The sequence below is a fragment of the Coffea arabica genome, chromosome 8e (assembly GCF_036785885.1).
Source record: "Coffea arabica cultivar ET-39 chromosome 8e, Coffea Arabica ET-39 HiFi, whole genome shotgun sequence".
Classification (NCBI taxonomy): Eukaryota; Viridiplantae; Streptophyta; class Magnoliopsida; order Gentianales; family Rubiaceae; genus Coffea; species Coffea arabica.
Genome location: NC_092324.1, coordinates 24,792,813 through 24,809,246, shown reverse-complemented (window position 1 = coordinate 24,809,246; position 16,434 = coordinate 24,792,813). Strand labels below are relative to the sequence as shown.

General features: G+C 42.1%; 1 protein-coding gene across 1 annotated transcript; it reads left to right on the top strand.

Annotated features, from left to right (window-relative positions):
* Nucleotides 1-2,018: 2,018 nt before the first annotated feature.
* Nucleotides 2,019-2,393, top strand: LOC140012693 (uncharacterized). The gene has a single exon (XM_072060976.1). The coding sequence runs from the start codon at nt 2,019-2,021 to the stop codon at nt 2,391-2,393; it is 375 nt and encodes a 124-aa protein (XP_071917077.1).
* Nucleotides 2,394-16,434: the final 14,041 nt, after the last annotated feature.

Below are 16,434 nucleotides of genomic sequence, written 5' to 3'. Positions count from 1 at the left end.
AAGTGAACACTTTGATCAGGCCTGATGGAACAAAGAAAGCATATGTTTGATTGACTCCAGACTACGATGCTTTGGATGTGGCAAACAAGATTGAAATAATATAAATGAATTTAGTCATTGTTTTGTTCCGATCAAAGATATTGTCTTTTAAGTGTGTCATTCTTGGCACTTTGAAATGTTTATCTAACCTTCTTCAAAAACAAGTGTTTTTTGTCTATCCAAGAATCAGGTTCGAATATGTCATCAAAAGCAAAACAACCAAAATGTGAAGCAAAAACAGGACAATCAGGTCGGACGGCCGAAAGGAAACTGTCGGACGTCCGAAAGGATGAAGAACATCAGGAAGGAAGCACCGTCGGACGCTCACATAGAAGCATCGGACGTCCGGAAGGATCGGACGCTTGCCATCGGACGCTAATCAATCGCATCGGACGTCCGAAAAATTCCAAGATAACTTGCTAGCTCTCGGCCCAAGGTCGGACGCTGTGCTGTCGGACGACAAAGAACTTATCGGACGTCCGAACCTCAACTTGGCTATCATCGGACGATTGGTTCGGACGATGATTCGATCGTCGGACGTCCGACAGCCCCAACGGCTAGTTGACTCTTCAGCTGCCTTCTATCCGTTGGAAGCATTGATGAAGCCCATTTCTGGTTCTCTTTAAAATCAAACTGGTCTGAACGAAGTAGGGACTTTTTGCACACTTTGTTTACAAGATCTAGTGAGATATTTTAGCTAGAAAATAGTCTCCAAAGCAGATTTGTTTTAAAGTGGTGTGAATTTCTGTTGAGCTTTTCTTTTGTGAGTGAAAGGATCTTTAGTGTAGCTCTGTTGAGGGTTTTCTGAGTGATTGTAAAACTTCTTGGCTTGACTAAGTGAGGCTTAGGGCAAGGAGGAAGTGCTCCCTCCATTGTACATCTAGTTGATCGACTTTCATCAAAGAGAAGTTGCTCTTCCTTGTGTTTGGTCTTCAAGTTTGGGTAAAGCTTGGTAGACACTTGGTTTGTTTCTCTATTTTACATTTCTGTTTAATAAAATCTTCATTGCTTATCTATACTTGCTTCTCCGATCAATATTGCTATTGTCTTCTAATCTACTTGGTTGATCATTATTAAAAAGGAAGGTAAATTTTCATTAACGAAAAAGTGCACAAACTTGGTTAAGATTTTAATCAAACCAATTCACCCCCCCTCTTGGTTGTCTGTGGGACTAACAGAGAAAATTTCTGATTTCTTCAAAGGGGGCAATCAAGGGTTTTGGAAGTGAATGGTGAGATCATTAGAGTGTTCTAAACACTTAAGGATACACGAGAGTGAGTGATACACATGAGGAAGTGGTGAGATAAAATTTTCTATTTTATACTAACCCTTTCTTGCAGGTTTAAAATCAAAGGCCATGTCTAATGAAGGAGAAAGCACACCAACTTTCGATTTTTCTCGTTTGACAGAAAGTTTGAAGGAGGAGATGGGACGCCTTTTGGATCAAAAGCTTGAACCCATGAATATACGCCTTGACAGGTTGGAAGAGTCCCAAAATGGCTCAAAAAGGTGTCAACACAAGTGGGAGAAGTCGCGAAAGGCCTATGCCCGAGTTTAGTGACTCTAACTCAGATGACGACTTTGACCGTGGGCAAAGGCGATTGAGGAGGAACACCAAACAAGTTGGTGATGCAATCAAGGGAATTAAAATGAGAATTCCACCAATCCAAGGTAAATCAGATCCGGATACATACCTTGAATGGGGGAGGCGAGTGGAGTTAGTCTTTGATTGCAACAATTACACGGATAAGCAAAAGTTGAGATTGGCCGTGGTAGAATTCACCGACTATGCTATAGTTTGGTGGGATCAAGTGGTTACAAGCCGAAGAAGGTGTGGTGACCCATCTGTAACCACTTGGACTGAGCTTAAACGCCTCATGAAGAAGTGATTTGTACCAAGTCACTACCATAGAGACTTGTACCAAAAGCTTCAAACCTTGTCCCAAGGAAATCGTTCGGTTGAGGACTATTACAAGGACATGGAAATTTCCATGCTCAGAGCCGACATTCATGAGGATAGGGAAGCAACAATGGCGCATTTTCTCAGTGGTGTGAGACCGGAAATTGCTGACCAACTCGAGCTACAATACTATACTGAACTAGAGGACATGGTGGAGAAGGCGATCAAAATTGAGCGACGGCTCAAGAGGAGGGGTACAACCAGAAATTATGCCTCTATTTACACTTCAAATCAGCGAAATTTCCAACCTTGGAGAGATGATACAGCCGTTGGTAATCCAACAACTTCATGGCCTAAGCAAGAGGTATCCATCAACCCTCGACCAAATGTTTCTAAATTTGATTCTAGAGGAGCTTCCAAACCAGTAAACGAGACCTCAAGGCCTAGAAACTGAGATATTAAGTGCTGGAAATGTCAAGGCATTGGTCACATTGCGAACCACTGCCCAAATCAGCGAGTAATGATCATGCTTCCTAATGGAGATATCACCACCGATGATGAAAGGGAGTATGAATGGATGCCGCCATTACAGGAGGATGATGGTGACGAATCAAGTGAGGAGGTTCCTATCGATCAACCTATTGGGTTAGGATTGGTTACAAGGATGGCGTTGAATGCACCGCGCATTGAGGAGGAAGTGCAACGAGAGAACATCTTCTATACACGTTGTCTTGTTAATGGCAAAGTGTGTAGTTTGATTGTCGATGGTGGGAGTTGTACTAATGTAGTAAGTTCTCTAATGGTGAAGAAGCTACAACTACCTACACGAGATCACCCTAGACCATACAAATTGCAATGGTTTAGTGATTGTGGTGAAGTACGTGTCTCCAGACAAGCACCTGTGAAATTTAGCATTGGTAGATATGAAGATGAGCTATTGTGTGACGTAGTGCCGATGCAAGCCACTCATATCATCTTGGGACGGCCATGGTGTGAGACCCCGTAAATTTTCTCAGTTTCTAGGTTTTATTTTATTTAATTGCATGCTTTTCTGCATTTTCTTTATTAGAAAATTTTCTAGATAATTTTTATGAGTAAATATAGTTTTTAGATGATTTTTCTAGTATCGGTTAGTTTTTGAGAAATTAAGAATGTATACCGGACGTGGGACCCGCTAGTGCGAAAAGTTCGGAAAAATTCGGCCAATTAAGTTAAGTGTTGGATACCGGGTTTATTTTAGCAGGTGTTAAGAGATAACTAGAGGATACTACATGAACTGGTGTGAGAGAGACAAAAGGATAGCTATGCATTTATGGAAGTGACAAGTGTCACTTGGAGATTACTTCTTACTTGTTGACTACTATTCATTACTTTACCAAATAAATCAAAAATTGACCAAAATTACCCCTTAATTGCAAGCTCTTGGCCGATTCTCTCCAAGCCAAAAGAAAGGAAAAGCTCTCAATTTTCTAGTCTCCAATCTTGCCCAATCTTTCACTTCAACCATTTAATCTTTAAACTACTCCATAAAACCTCTTAGTTTGGTGATATTAAGGTTAGTTGTGAAGTTGTTTGGAAGGCTAAGGTGGTTAGTTGCTTCCTTTCTTGCATTTTAAGGTGAGCATCTAAGGAACTCCTCTTTTGTTCTTGATGATGTATAATTAATGGCTTGTGGTAGCCTAAGAGGTGTTTTTGTGGGTTATTTCATGATTTTAGTGAGATTGATGACATTTTTCTATTTATTCATGATTTTTCTGTTTTAATATGATTACCATTGGGTGGCCATGTATGATGGTTGGAAATAATCTAGAATGGAGCTAGAATGCATAAATTGTGGTTGTTGCGGAAAATTTCCGCATTTGACGGAAAATTTCAGAAGTTAGGGTTTCATGTAACCACATTCTGTATGGTACTGTTCCTCATAGTTATAGGCCGAATTAGCCTTGGGTTAAAAAATTAAAGTTGTAGGGAATGATATTTTATAGTTACCTGCAAAATTTCAGGCCAATCGGAGCAACGTAGCCTATGAAAAGACTGAAATACCCCTGCTGCCCTGTTTCTGTCCGAACTTGGTAATCAGCTTTGGTAATTGGTTAATTTGATTGGGAATACTACTGATTTGGTTGTTGAGGTCTCCTTAAGAAATATAGCCTGGTATCTTAGCTTTCGGATGGCTTTGGAATCACTTGAATTGGACTTTAGTAGACTGACTTATGGTTGGTTAACCAGAATGCGTTTTGTTAACCTTTTTTTACGGTTCTGGTTTGGTACATTGCGATTTTGACTTAGTTTCTCTACAAACTGGACTGAGTGGACTTCTTCAACATTGTAGCCCTTTCTGTTAGCTTCGAAACGGTGTATAGTATACATCCATCCGATACTCATAGGGCCAGTTGTGTCCAATACGCTTAATGGCGTCAAAACTGTTTTTAGGTCTTAGAGCTTAACTTGCATTTCCGGATTTTCCCTAACTTACTTTAGTGCTTATACGTCCTAATGGAGCTTTATTTTTAGTAGTATGTGGAATTGGTTTATGACTTGTAATCGAGTTTTATTGTGCTTGTTTGAATATTTTAGGGCGTGACGATGATTCGAGACGCTCTTTGGGCGGACGTTTATGAAATTTCACTTGCGTGCTTGGTGAGTGTACTACTCACTTGTTTGTTACTATGTGGCTTTGCTATACTTGCAATTGATGCTTTGAATGTTACTTACACCATGAAAATGGATTAAAGCGAGAGTGTACTTGATCACTCTCACTCTTTATGTCCTCTATACGACTGTTTACTGTATTACTTGATGGTATATGAATACACTGGATTTGGTGTCGCTTGGACGAGTATCCAACGACCATTACTGTTACTACTGAGCTCAACCCCATTGGTAGTCGATTGAATCGAGCCGGCGAGGGCTTGGTCGTGAAAATTGACGAGCCATGGGGACTGTTATATGGAATCTTGTAGTATGAGACTCTCGATTCCAGTATACTCGAGTATTACCAAATTTATACTGTTTGGAGTTCGGATCCGGTAGGGGGACGTTGGGTGGAAGGAATGGAAGTAAAGTGGAGCCTACGGTTGGTTACTTGTAAACATTGACGGAGGGTCAATGAAGTCCGATCAAGTATACAAGCGAGGAAAGAGGCTCTTGAGAGCCGTCCGTATCCTTTTAACCATGTTGTGAATGTGTGATCTTGGTTTACTTCATTATTGAACGTTTTATGCCTATATGAACTTGGTTGCTTGAGTGATAGTATCTCACTGGGCGTAAGCTCACTCTATTCCTTTTGTTTTCCTTACAGGAATATAAACACTTTTGGAATGGCTTTTGATAGTTGGTTGCCGAGTTGAGCTTGTTGTAACTATCTTTTGAATAGCTCCTTCTGGGCAAAACTCTAAGTGCATTTTGGATCCAACCAAAAATGTTGAGTTGTAATTTACAAACCGTACTTGAATAAACTTGTTGGACAACTTGGGTACGTCCTTTTGGTATGTAAATGCTAAATTTCAAGATGTATATGTTTGATTGATGCTTGGTTGGATTTTGACGTGTCGGTTACTATTCATGGCCGACTCCGTTTTCATTTTTTTTTATTTTGTAATTTTGACTTGTCTAAGCGCGCTTGTGTGTTCCGGAACGTTTAAACCGTATTGAATTGTCCCGTTAGTCCTGGCGAGAGTTGGGCAGGCAGTCCGCTAACCCCTTTGGTTTGCCTTAGGGGAAGGTGGGGCTGTCACACATGGCAATACGATAAGAAGGTTACTTATGATGGTCGTACTAACAAATATTCCTTTCTTCACAGGGATAAGAAGGTTACTCTTGCTCCGCTTCCCCCTAAGCAAGTGCGAGAAGATCAAGCAATGCTTCAAAGGGAGTGGGAGTTAGATAAAGCTGAAAGTAAACAAAGGAGCATACGAAGAGAACAAAGTGTCGAGCAAGATATAAAGGAAAGGGGCAAAAATCAGTTGGCCATAGTAGGAAGCAATGGGGGGAAATTAAGCATGTTTGCCCAAGCCATTTGTGAGGGAGATTGTTCCCTTCCTAGCACCCTAACCATTATTTTGTTTAACACCGTATCTTTTGTGTAGCTGGAGCATGGTGCAATTACGCTTACCTTACTTTGTTCAGTTCCTAAATCCTTTGGAGAGCTCATGTGTTCCCAAGGAATTCGTAGTTTGCTTATCAAATTTGCCCTTCAATACACTATACCCCCTTATTCTCCTAGAGCTGTCTTGCTTGCCACAGAGCTTACTCACGACTCAAAGGGAGTGGTTCCACTTGAATCGTACTCTACATTTCCCTATCCACTCCTACATGAAATCCTTCCCATCCTTGAGCAAAATTCTAGTCCTTTAAGATCTGAATTTTATCCTTTGCATGCAGGTAATGAAGCTATCCCGAATTTTCCAGATTTGCTTAGCAAGATCCAATCAGATTTCGTGCACTTTGTAGTGCTAGTTGACCACGAATTTTCATGCTTGTTTCAGCCTCTGGAATCTGGTTCCACATTGTTCCTTTTGTCTACTTCATATCTTCCTAGTTCGTATGCATCATATGAAGTAGATTTCAAGCATTTTCATTCTCATAAGTTGACCGACATCAACGCCTGTGTCACGCACAACCCAAGAGATGTTCCTCACATGCTGAATCATACCGCGTTGTGTGTCAAGTTCACAGGCATCTTACAATTGCATAAACGATATGTAGAATGGCTAGTCATCATAAAGTGGCGTCCAATGTTGATGTTGTCCAAGCAAGCCATTGATTTGGGGACAAATCGCTTCCAAGAGGAGGGGAATGATGTGAATCAAGGAATGCCAATATACAAGATTCACGTCCCAAGTTTTGTCGTTTAATTAGTATTGATGGCTAGGCTATAAATTAGAAAGTTCCTTGCTGTTTGTTAGTGTCCTTATTTTGGTCAGCTTACTTTCTAATTGGACCGAAAGTATAGTTGATTAATTTAGTGGTTTAAGTCATTTATTTCAGTCCAAAGGTCGACCGAGAGTTGTCTTGTAATGGCCGAATTATTGCTAATTAATTAGGGAAGTTAGTTTAGTCCAAGTTAGATTAGGTTTTCGAGTCATTGTAAGGCTATAAATAAGCCTATGCCTTATACATTTGACGGTCAGATTTTACATTCATAAACTTGAGAGTTTATTCACTTTCCCTCTCCAAGAGAGCCCTTCTTGAATACTTGAGAGTTTTCTTAAGTCATTCAATTGAACTTATCAATCAAGTGCCCACCTTGATTGTGGCGTTCCTCTACCTTACAATTTGGTTCATTAATTCGATTGGTTACGGGTTGAGATAGTATCAATATTGTTCGTGACTTCTAGGGTTAATTAGGGTCAAGTTTTCGGCTGCCTAAACCGTTGGTGAATCGGTTGTCTAGTGTAACAGCCCCACTTTCCCCTAAGGCGAACCAAAGGGGTTAGCGGACTGCCTGCCCAGCTCTCGCCAGAACTACGGATCAGTTCACGTCGATCTAATACGTTCCGGAACATACCCACGCGCGTAAACAAGTCAAAATCACAAAATAAAAAAAAACGAAAATCGAAGCCGATGATGAACAGTACCGGCCATGTCCGAATCCGGATACTAGGCCGAGAGTAGCCAAATTTTTCTTTTGTCGTTTGAAATACAAGTTAATCAGAAATCCAACTAAATGTCAACCAAACATATATACATTGAAATGTAACATTTACAAGCCAAAAGCCAAAGCGGCATATCAAAACAATTCATCATGGATATACATGTTCGGTTTGCCAATCAAAAGAAATTGAACCCAATACACATTAGGGTTTCATTCAAAGAGCTATTCAAAAAAACATTTACAGGAGCTCAACTTGACAACCAACTAACACAACCTTTTCCAAAAGTGGTCATTTTCTGTAAGGAAAACAAATGGAACGGAATGAGCTTAAGCCCAGTGAGTTACTACCACATAAGCAACAAAGAGCATATAGCACAACCTTTCATTTCAAGTACACAATTAAATAATAAAACCAGTCGGCAAAAGGATACGGACGACTCTCAAGAGCCCATTTTCACGCTTATATTCTTGATCCAATCTCATTGACTCTCCGTCAACGTTTATGAGTACCAACCGTAGAACCCACTTCACTCCCATCCCTTCCACCAAACATACCCCAACCGGGCCCGCACTTCAATCAGTAGCTTTTGGTAATACTCGAGTACACCGGAACCAAGGGTCTCATTATCACAAGATTCCCATTTCAGTCCCCGTGGCTAGTCAATTTTCACGACCAAGCCCTCGCTGGCTCGATTCAATTGATTGCCAACGGGGTCGAGCTCAGTACAGTAGGGCCGTTGGATACTCGTCCAACCGTCACCCAAACAATATCCCATGAGTGGAATTCAAGAATTCATATAGCAGTACAGTAATACAGTGAAATGGTAAACAGTCATTCACAAGAATAAAAGGAATGAGGGCGGTCAAGTACACCCTCACCCTAATCATTTCCAATAGCCAAACAAGCCTTCAAGGCATCACAATCACATATAGCAAAGCCACATTAAAAATCCAAGTGAGTAGTATACTCACTTATCAATTAAGTGTTGTTTCATGCACTTCCGTCAAGAGAATGTCGTGAACCACCGTCACGTCCTAAAACACGTAAACAAATACAATGAGACTCGATAACGAGTCATAAAGCCTTGCCAATCACAACCCCAATAGGGTTTCATATGCATAAACAAGTAGCATGGATAACCAGAAATTTCAGCAATGCACTAACTTGCCCTTAACAAAAAAAATAGTTTTCGTCCTCCTTTTGCGGTAATGGCACAAAATGCGGCACGCTTATCGGATGAGGGTGTAAGACCCACCATCTCGAAGCTAAAATACAGGGCTACAACAATGTAGAAGGCCACTCAGTCCAAATCCTAGTACAACTAGGTCAAAAAGGCAGAATACCAAACCAGAACCGTAATTGCAGGTTTACAAATCACACTATGCTGTAATTCGTCTATCTCAGTCTATACAGGTCCAAATGCATTGATTCCAAAGGAATACGGTAGCTAGGACATCAATATATATTTCATCAGAAGACACCAACATCCAAAACCAAAGTAATTCCAGTCAAAATAGACGATTACAATCGCAGTTCGCACATTCTGATCACCCAGAACAGCAACAGTAAAAACGACATATCTCACTCTACACTACTCCAAATGACCTGAAATTTTACAGGCATCTCAAAAACATCAATACCTACAACTTGCTTGTTTTAAGAAAAGGCCAATTCGGCCTCTAACCATATGATACAAAACCGGACAGAAAAGGGGGTTATGAAACCCTAACTTTTCACAATTCAATCCAAACCCAAAATTGGTTGTAATTTCCTATCATACACATCCACTAGAGTCATAACCCCTTATTACCAACCATCATAAACATCCACAAGACCATGATCATATGAAACCAGAAAATTCCTCAAAAAAATAAAAACTTCACCAATTCATTCCAAACCAAGAAATAAACCACAATTTCCAACACTATAGCCACCATTAGGCATAAATTCAACATCATTAGGTGTAAGAGGAAGTGTAAACATCACTTACAGTTGTAAACCACCTTAGCTTCTCCAAAAACTTCACCAAAACACTCACTAGCACCAAATGGAAGAATTTTATGGAGTAGATACTAGTTGATGCATTTGGTTTGGAAGATTGAGCTAAATGGAAGCTTGAAAATTTGGAGTAGTTTTCTTCTTTCTTGAGCTCTCAAGAGTCGGCCAACAAGGAGAGAAAAAATGGTGATTTTTAGTCAATTTTTGAGATATTTAACTTAAGGGTAAAAAGTCAAAAAGTCCAACCAATGAGCAAGTGACACATGGCACTCTAATAAATGCATTTCTATCCTTTAAGTCTCTCTCACATCAATCACTTCACCTCCTCTACTTATCTCTTCACACCCGATTAATTTTACACAGTATCCGGAACTTAATCTTAGTGGCCGAATTTTTCCGAACTTTTCGCACTAGTGGGTCCCACGTCCTTTCTCTATCCTTAATTTTTCAAAAACTACCCAATGCTAGAAAAATCATCTAAAAACTATAATTACTCATAAAATCCACCAGGAAAATTTTCTAAGCCAGAAAATGCAGAAAACATGCAATTAAAGGGGGAAAAACCCTAGGAAAATATTAGGGAAAGTACGGGTTCTCACACTCTCTCCCCCTTAAAAGAATTTCGTCCTCGAAATTCCTTATCATTGGCTACTCCGGGATTACATTGAGCATTTTACTTAGCTAACAAATCTGTACCCCCTTCACTGGCCAGGTTCAGTAAATTCTTACCTTCCACGTCCTCTAATGGGTCAAAGACTTGATGTTGTTCTAAAGAGTACACCCGAGAGGACACTTTCGATCCATCCTTGTCCCCCTTCGACTGGGCAGGGTTGGTCGTAGTTGGTGGCAGAGTCCCTTGCCGCTCGCGCAGGCGAGCTGGACAGTTAGCAATTTGATGTTCGACACTCCCACAGAGCAAGCATTTTCCTCCTTTCTTCCAGCAATTGTCCTCCGAGTGGTTTAATTTTCCGCAATACCCGCAGGGTCCGCGTGCTGTAGAAGCCGAGCCTTCTCTTGACGGGCTCTCTTGTGACACTCCCGGCATCCTTACTCCTCCCGTTCCCCGCCCAAACTTGGGAGGGGTACTTTCATCCCTTTGCCCCGAACTACTTTCAGGAAATCCTCTCTTTTTCGCCTGGAAGTTTTTTACCTGGAGCCTAGCATTCTCTACTCGTTGTGCCTTCTCCACTGCTTCGCTGAAGGCGTTAATTTGGGCTGCCGCAAGGTCCTTCTGGATTTTACGTTCAGGCCCTGGACAAATCGCCGTATTCTTCGTTGCTCGGTCATGATGAGTTCGGGCGCAAATTTGGATAGGCGAGTGAATTGGCTCTCATATTCCGCCACAGTTTGAGCTCGTTGGCGGAGTCGAATGAACTCGTCTTCCTTCCTCTCCTGAACTAGAGGAGGGAAAAACTTCGCATTGAACTCTCTGATGAAGTTCACCCAAGTCCTAGGTGTCTGTTCTCGTTCCCACTTCTGCCGAATTACGTTCCACCAGGAACGGGCTGCCCCCTCAAGCTGGAACACGGCAAAAGTCACCTGCCGTTCGTCAGGGTAGTGTAGGGCTGCAAATATATCCACCATCTTTTCAAGCCATCTTTCGGCAACGTCCGGGTCGGGTCCCCCAACAAACTTCGGCGGAGCGAACTTTTGGAAGCGTTCGAGAGCTCTATCTTCGCTCTCGACATGATGGCCAGGGTTTCCGGGGTTTCCAGGGTTAGGGTTTGGGTTCTGGGCTTGTTGCTGCACTACTTGTGCTAGCAGGTTTGTCATTTGCTGCATAGCAGCAGCTATCTGCACATTAGGGTCGGCTTGTGGTTCAGGATCGGGTCCAGTCGAGGTTTCCCCCGTACCCCTAACCGGTGTGGGTTGTCTAGTTCTGCGCCCACGTCCCCGACCACTCCGTGTGCCTTCCATAAGTTTTACTTGGTCTAGGCAAGAGTACTAAACCAAAATAGTAACAAGGCTTGTAAGTAACACTCAAAACTGTCGCATTAACACATATTTATACATTGCAAACATGATCATCACAAACATATATATACAAGCCAAGCAAGATCAAGCCACACACATATATACAATCAGTCGAGTCAAGTACAGGCAAGTCAGAAACAAGCATAGACGTTTCCCCGAGGTTTGGCCTTACTAGTTCATCAAATCCTTTCTAACCTAGGCCCTCATATCTTTCGTATCCGGGCGCAAGAATCCCGTCTAAGATAATTCACAACTCGAGCCGGCCGGTCCCAAGAGTAAACCATCCTTATTAAGGATTCCTACCCGACATACATACCTAGCTTCCTCGAGTCCCATGCTAACGATTCGTACACTTATCACATGCCCGGTTCATAACTTATGCTCAAACGAGCACTTAGACATATTCAGGAAATTAGGACCACAACACCACTTGGCCCAGTCTCACTCCGCGCAGAGACCACGCGAAGTGGCTCTGAGACCACTTGTAACAGCCCCACTTTCCCCTAAGGCGAACCAAAGGGGTTAGCGGACTGCCTGCCCAGCTCTCGCCAGGACTACGGATCAGTTCACGTCAATCTAATACGTTCCGGAACATACCCACGCGCGTAAACAAGTCAAAATCACAAAATAAAAAAAAACGAAAATCGAAGCCGATGATGAACAGTACCGGCCATGTCCGAATCCGGATACTAGGCCGAGAGTAGCCAAATTTTTCTTTTGTCGTTTGAAATACAAGTTAATCAGAAATCCAACTAAATGTCAACCAAACATATATACATTGAAATGTAACATTTACAAGCCAAAAGCCAAAGCGGCATATCAAAACAATTCATCATGGATATACATGTTCGGTTTGCCAATCAAAAGAAATTGAACCCAATACACATTAGGGTTTCATTCAAAGAGCTATTCAAAAAAACATTTACAGGAGCTCAACTTGACAACCAACTAACACAACCTTTTCCAAAAGTGGTCATTTTCTGTAAGGAAAACAAATGGAACGGAATGAGCTTAAGCCCAGTGAGTTACTACCACATAAGCAACAAAGAGCATATAGCACAACCTTTCATTTCAAGTACACAATTAAATAATAAAACCAGTCGGCAAAAGGATACGGACGACTCTCAAGAGCCCATTTTCACGCTTATATTCTTGATCCAATCTCATTGACTCTCCGTCAACGTTTATGAGTACCAACCGTAGAACCCACTTCACTCCCATCCCTTCCACCAAACATACCCCAACCGGGCCCGCACTTCAATCAGTAGCTTTTGGTAATACTCGAGTACACCGGAACCAAGGGTCTCATTATCACAAGATTCCCATTTCAGTCCCCGTGGCTAGTCAATTTTCACGACCAAGCCCTCGCTGGCTCGATTCAATTGATTGCCAACGGGGTCGAGCTCAGTACAGTAGGGCCGTTGGATACTCGTCCAACCGTCACCCAAACAATATCCCATGAGTGGAATTCAAGAATTCATATAGCAGTACAGTAATACAGTGAAATGGTAAACAGTCATTCACAAGAATAAAAGGAATGAGGGCGGTCAAGTACACCCTCACCCTAATCATTTCCAATAGCCAAACAAGCCTTCAAGGCATCACAATCACATATAGCAAAGCCACATTAAAAATCCAAGTGAGTAGTATACTCACTTATCAATTAAGTGTTGTTTCATGCACTTCCGTCAAGAGAATGTCGTGAACCACCGTCACGTCCTAAAACACGTAAACAAATACAATGAGACTCGATAACGAGTCATAAAGCCTTGCCAATCACAACCCCAATAGGGTTTCATATGCATAAACAAGTAGCATGGATAACCAGAAATTTCAGCAATGCACTAACTTGCCCTTAACAAAAAAAATAGTTTTCGTCCTCCTTTTGCGGTAATGGCACAAAATGCGGCACGCTTATCGGATGAGGGTGTAAGACCCACCATCTCGAAGCTAAAATACAGGGCTACAACAATGTAGAAGACCACTCAGTCCAAATCCTAGTACAACTAGGTCAAAAAGGCAGAATACCAAACCAGAACCGTAATTGCAGGTTTACAAATCACACTATGCTGTAATTCGTCTATCTCAGTCTATACAGGTCCAAATGCATTGATTCCAAAGGAATACGGTAGCTAGGACATCAATATATATTTCATCAGAAGACACCAACATCCAAAACCAAAGTAATTCCAGTCAAAATAGACGATTACAATCGCAGTTCGCACATTCTGATCACCCAGAACAGCAACAGTAAAAACGACATATCTCACTCTACACTACTCCAAATGACCTGAAATTTTACAGGCATCTCAAAAACATCAATACCTACAACTTGCTTGTTTTAAGAAAAGGCCAATTCGGCCTCTAACCATATGATACAAAACCGGACAGAAAAGGGGGTTATGAAACCCTAACTTTTCACAATTCAATCCAAACCCAAAATTGGTTGTAATTTCCTATCATACACATCCACTAGAGTCATAACCCCTTATTACCAACCATCATAAACATCCACAAGACCATGATCATATGAAACCAGAAAATTCCTCAAAAAAATAAAAACTTCACCAATTCATTCCAAACCAAGAAATAAACCACAATTTCCAACACTATAGCCACCATTAGGCATAAATTCAACATCATTAGGTGTAAGAGGAAGTGTAAACATCACTTACAGTTGTAAACCACCTTAGCTTCTCCAAAAACTTCACCAAAACACTCACTAGCACCAAATGGAAGAATTTTATGGAGTAGATACTAGTTGATGCATTTGGTTTGGAAGATTGAGCTAAATGGAAGCTTGAAAATTTGGAGTAGTTTTCTTCTTTCTTGAGCTCTCAAGAGTCGGCCAACAAGGAGAGAAAAAATGGTGATTTTTAGTCAATTTTTGAGATATTTAACTTAAGGGTAAAAAGTCAAAAAGTCCAACCAATGAGCAAGTGACACATGGCACTCTAATAAATGCATTTCTATCCTTTAAGTCTCTCTCACATCAATCACTTCACCTCCTCTACTTATCTCTTCACACCCGATTAATTTTACACAGTATCCGGAACTTAATCTTAGTGGCCGAATTTTTCCGAACTTTTCGCACTAGTGGGTCCCACGTCCTTTCTCTATCCTTAATTTTTCAAAAACTACCCAATGCTAGAAAAATCATCTAAAAACTATAATTACTCATAAAATCCACCAGGAAAATTTTCTAAGCCAGAAAATGCAGAAAACATGCAATTAAAGGGGGAAAAACCCTAGGAAAATATTAGGGAAAGTACGGGTTCTCACACTCTCTCCCCCTTAAAAGAATTTCGTCCTCGAAATTCCTTATCATTGGCTACTCCGGGATTACATTGAGCATTTTACTTAGCTAACAAATCTGTACCCCCTTCACTGGCCAGGTTCAGTAAATTCTTACCTTCCACGTCCTCTAATGGGTCAAAGACTTGATGTTGTTCTAAAGAGTACACCCGAGAGGACACTTTCGATCCATCCTTGTCCCCCTTCGACTGGGCAGGGTTGGTCGTAGTTGGTGGCAGAGTCCCTTGCCGCTCGCGCAGGCGAGCTGGACAGTTAGCAATTTGATGTTCGACACTCCCACAGAGCAAGCATTTTCCTCCTTTCTTCCAGCAATTGTCCTCCGAGTGGTTTAATTTTCCGCAATACCCGCAGGGTCCGCGTGCTGTAGAAGCCGAGCCTTCTCTTGACGGGCTCTCTTGTGACACTCCCGGCATCCTTACTCCTCCCGTTCCCCGCCCAAACTTGGGAGGGGTACTTTCATCCCTTTGCCCCGAACTACTTTCAGGAAATCCTCTCTTTTTCGCCTGGAAGTTTTTTACCTGGAGCCTAGCATTCTCTACTCGTTGTGCCTTCTCCACTGCTTCGCTGAAGGCGTTAATTTGGGCTGCCGCAAGGTCCTTCTGGATTTTACGTTCAGGCCCTGGACAAATCGCCGTATTCTTCGTTGCTCGGTCATGATGAGTTCGGGCGCAAATTTGGATAGGCGAGTGAATTGGCTCTCATATTCCGCCACAGTTTGAGCTCGTTGGCGGAGTCGAATGAACTCGTCTTCCTTCCTCTCCTGAACTAGAGGAGGGAAAAACTTCGCATTGAACTCTCTGATGAAGTTCACCCAAGTCCTAGGTGTCTGTTCTCGTTCCCACTTCTGCCGAATTACGTTCCACCAGGAACGGGCTGCCCCCTCAAGCTGGAACACGGCAAAAGTCACCTGCCGTTCGTCAGGGTAGTGTAGGGCTGCAAATATATCCACCATCTTTTCAAGCCATCTTTCGGCAACGTCCGGGTCGGGTCCCCCAACAAACTTCGGCGGAGCGAACTTTTGGAAGCGTTCGAGAGCTCTATCTTCGCTCTCGACATGATGGCCAGGGTTTCCGGGGTTTCCAGGGTTAGGGTTTGGGTTCTGGGCTTGTTGCTGCACTACTTGTGCTAGCAGGTTTGTCATTTGCTGCATAGCAGCAGCTATCTGCACATTAGGGTCGGCTTGTGGTTCAGGATCGGGTCCAGTCGAGGTTTCCCCCGTACCCCTAACCGGTGTGGGTTGTCTAGTTCTGCGCCCACGTCCCCGACCACTCCGTGTGCCTTCCATAAGTTTTACTTGGTCTAGGCAAGAGTACTAAACCAAAATAGTAACAAGGCTTGTAAGTAACACTCAAAACTGTCGCATTAACACATATTTATACATTGCAAACATGATCATCACAAACATATATATACAAGCCAAGCAAGATCAAGCCACACACATATATACAATCAGTCGAGTCAAGTACAGGCAAGTCAGAAACAAGCATAGACGTTTCCCCGAGGTTTGGCCTTACTAGTTCATCAAATCCTTTCTAACCTAGGCCCTCATATCTTTCGTATCCGGGCGCAAGAATCCCGTCTAAGATAATTCACAACTCGAGCCGGCCGGTC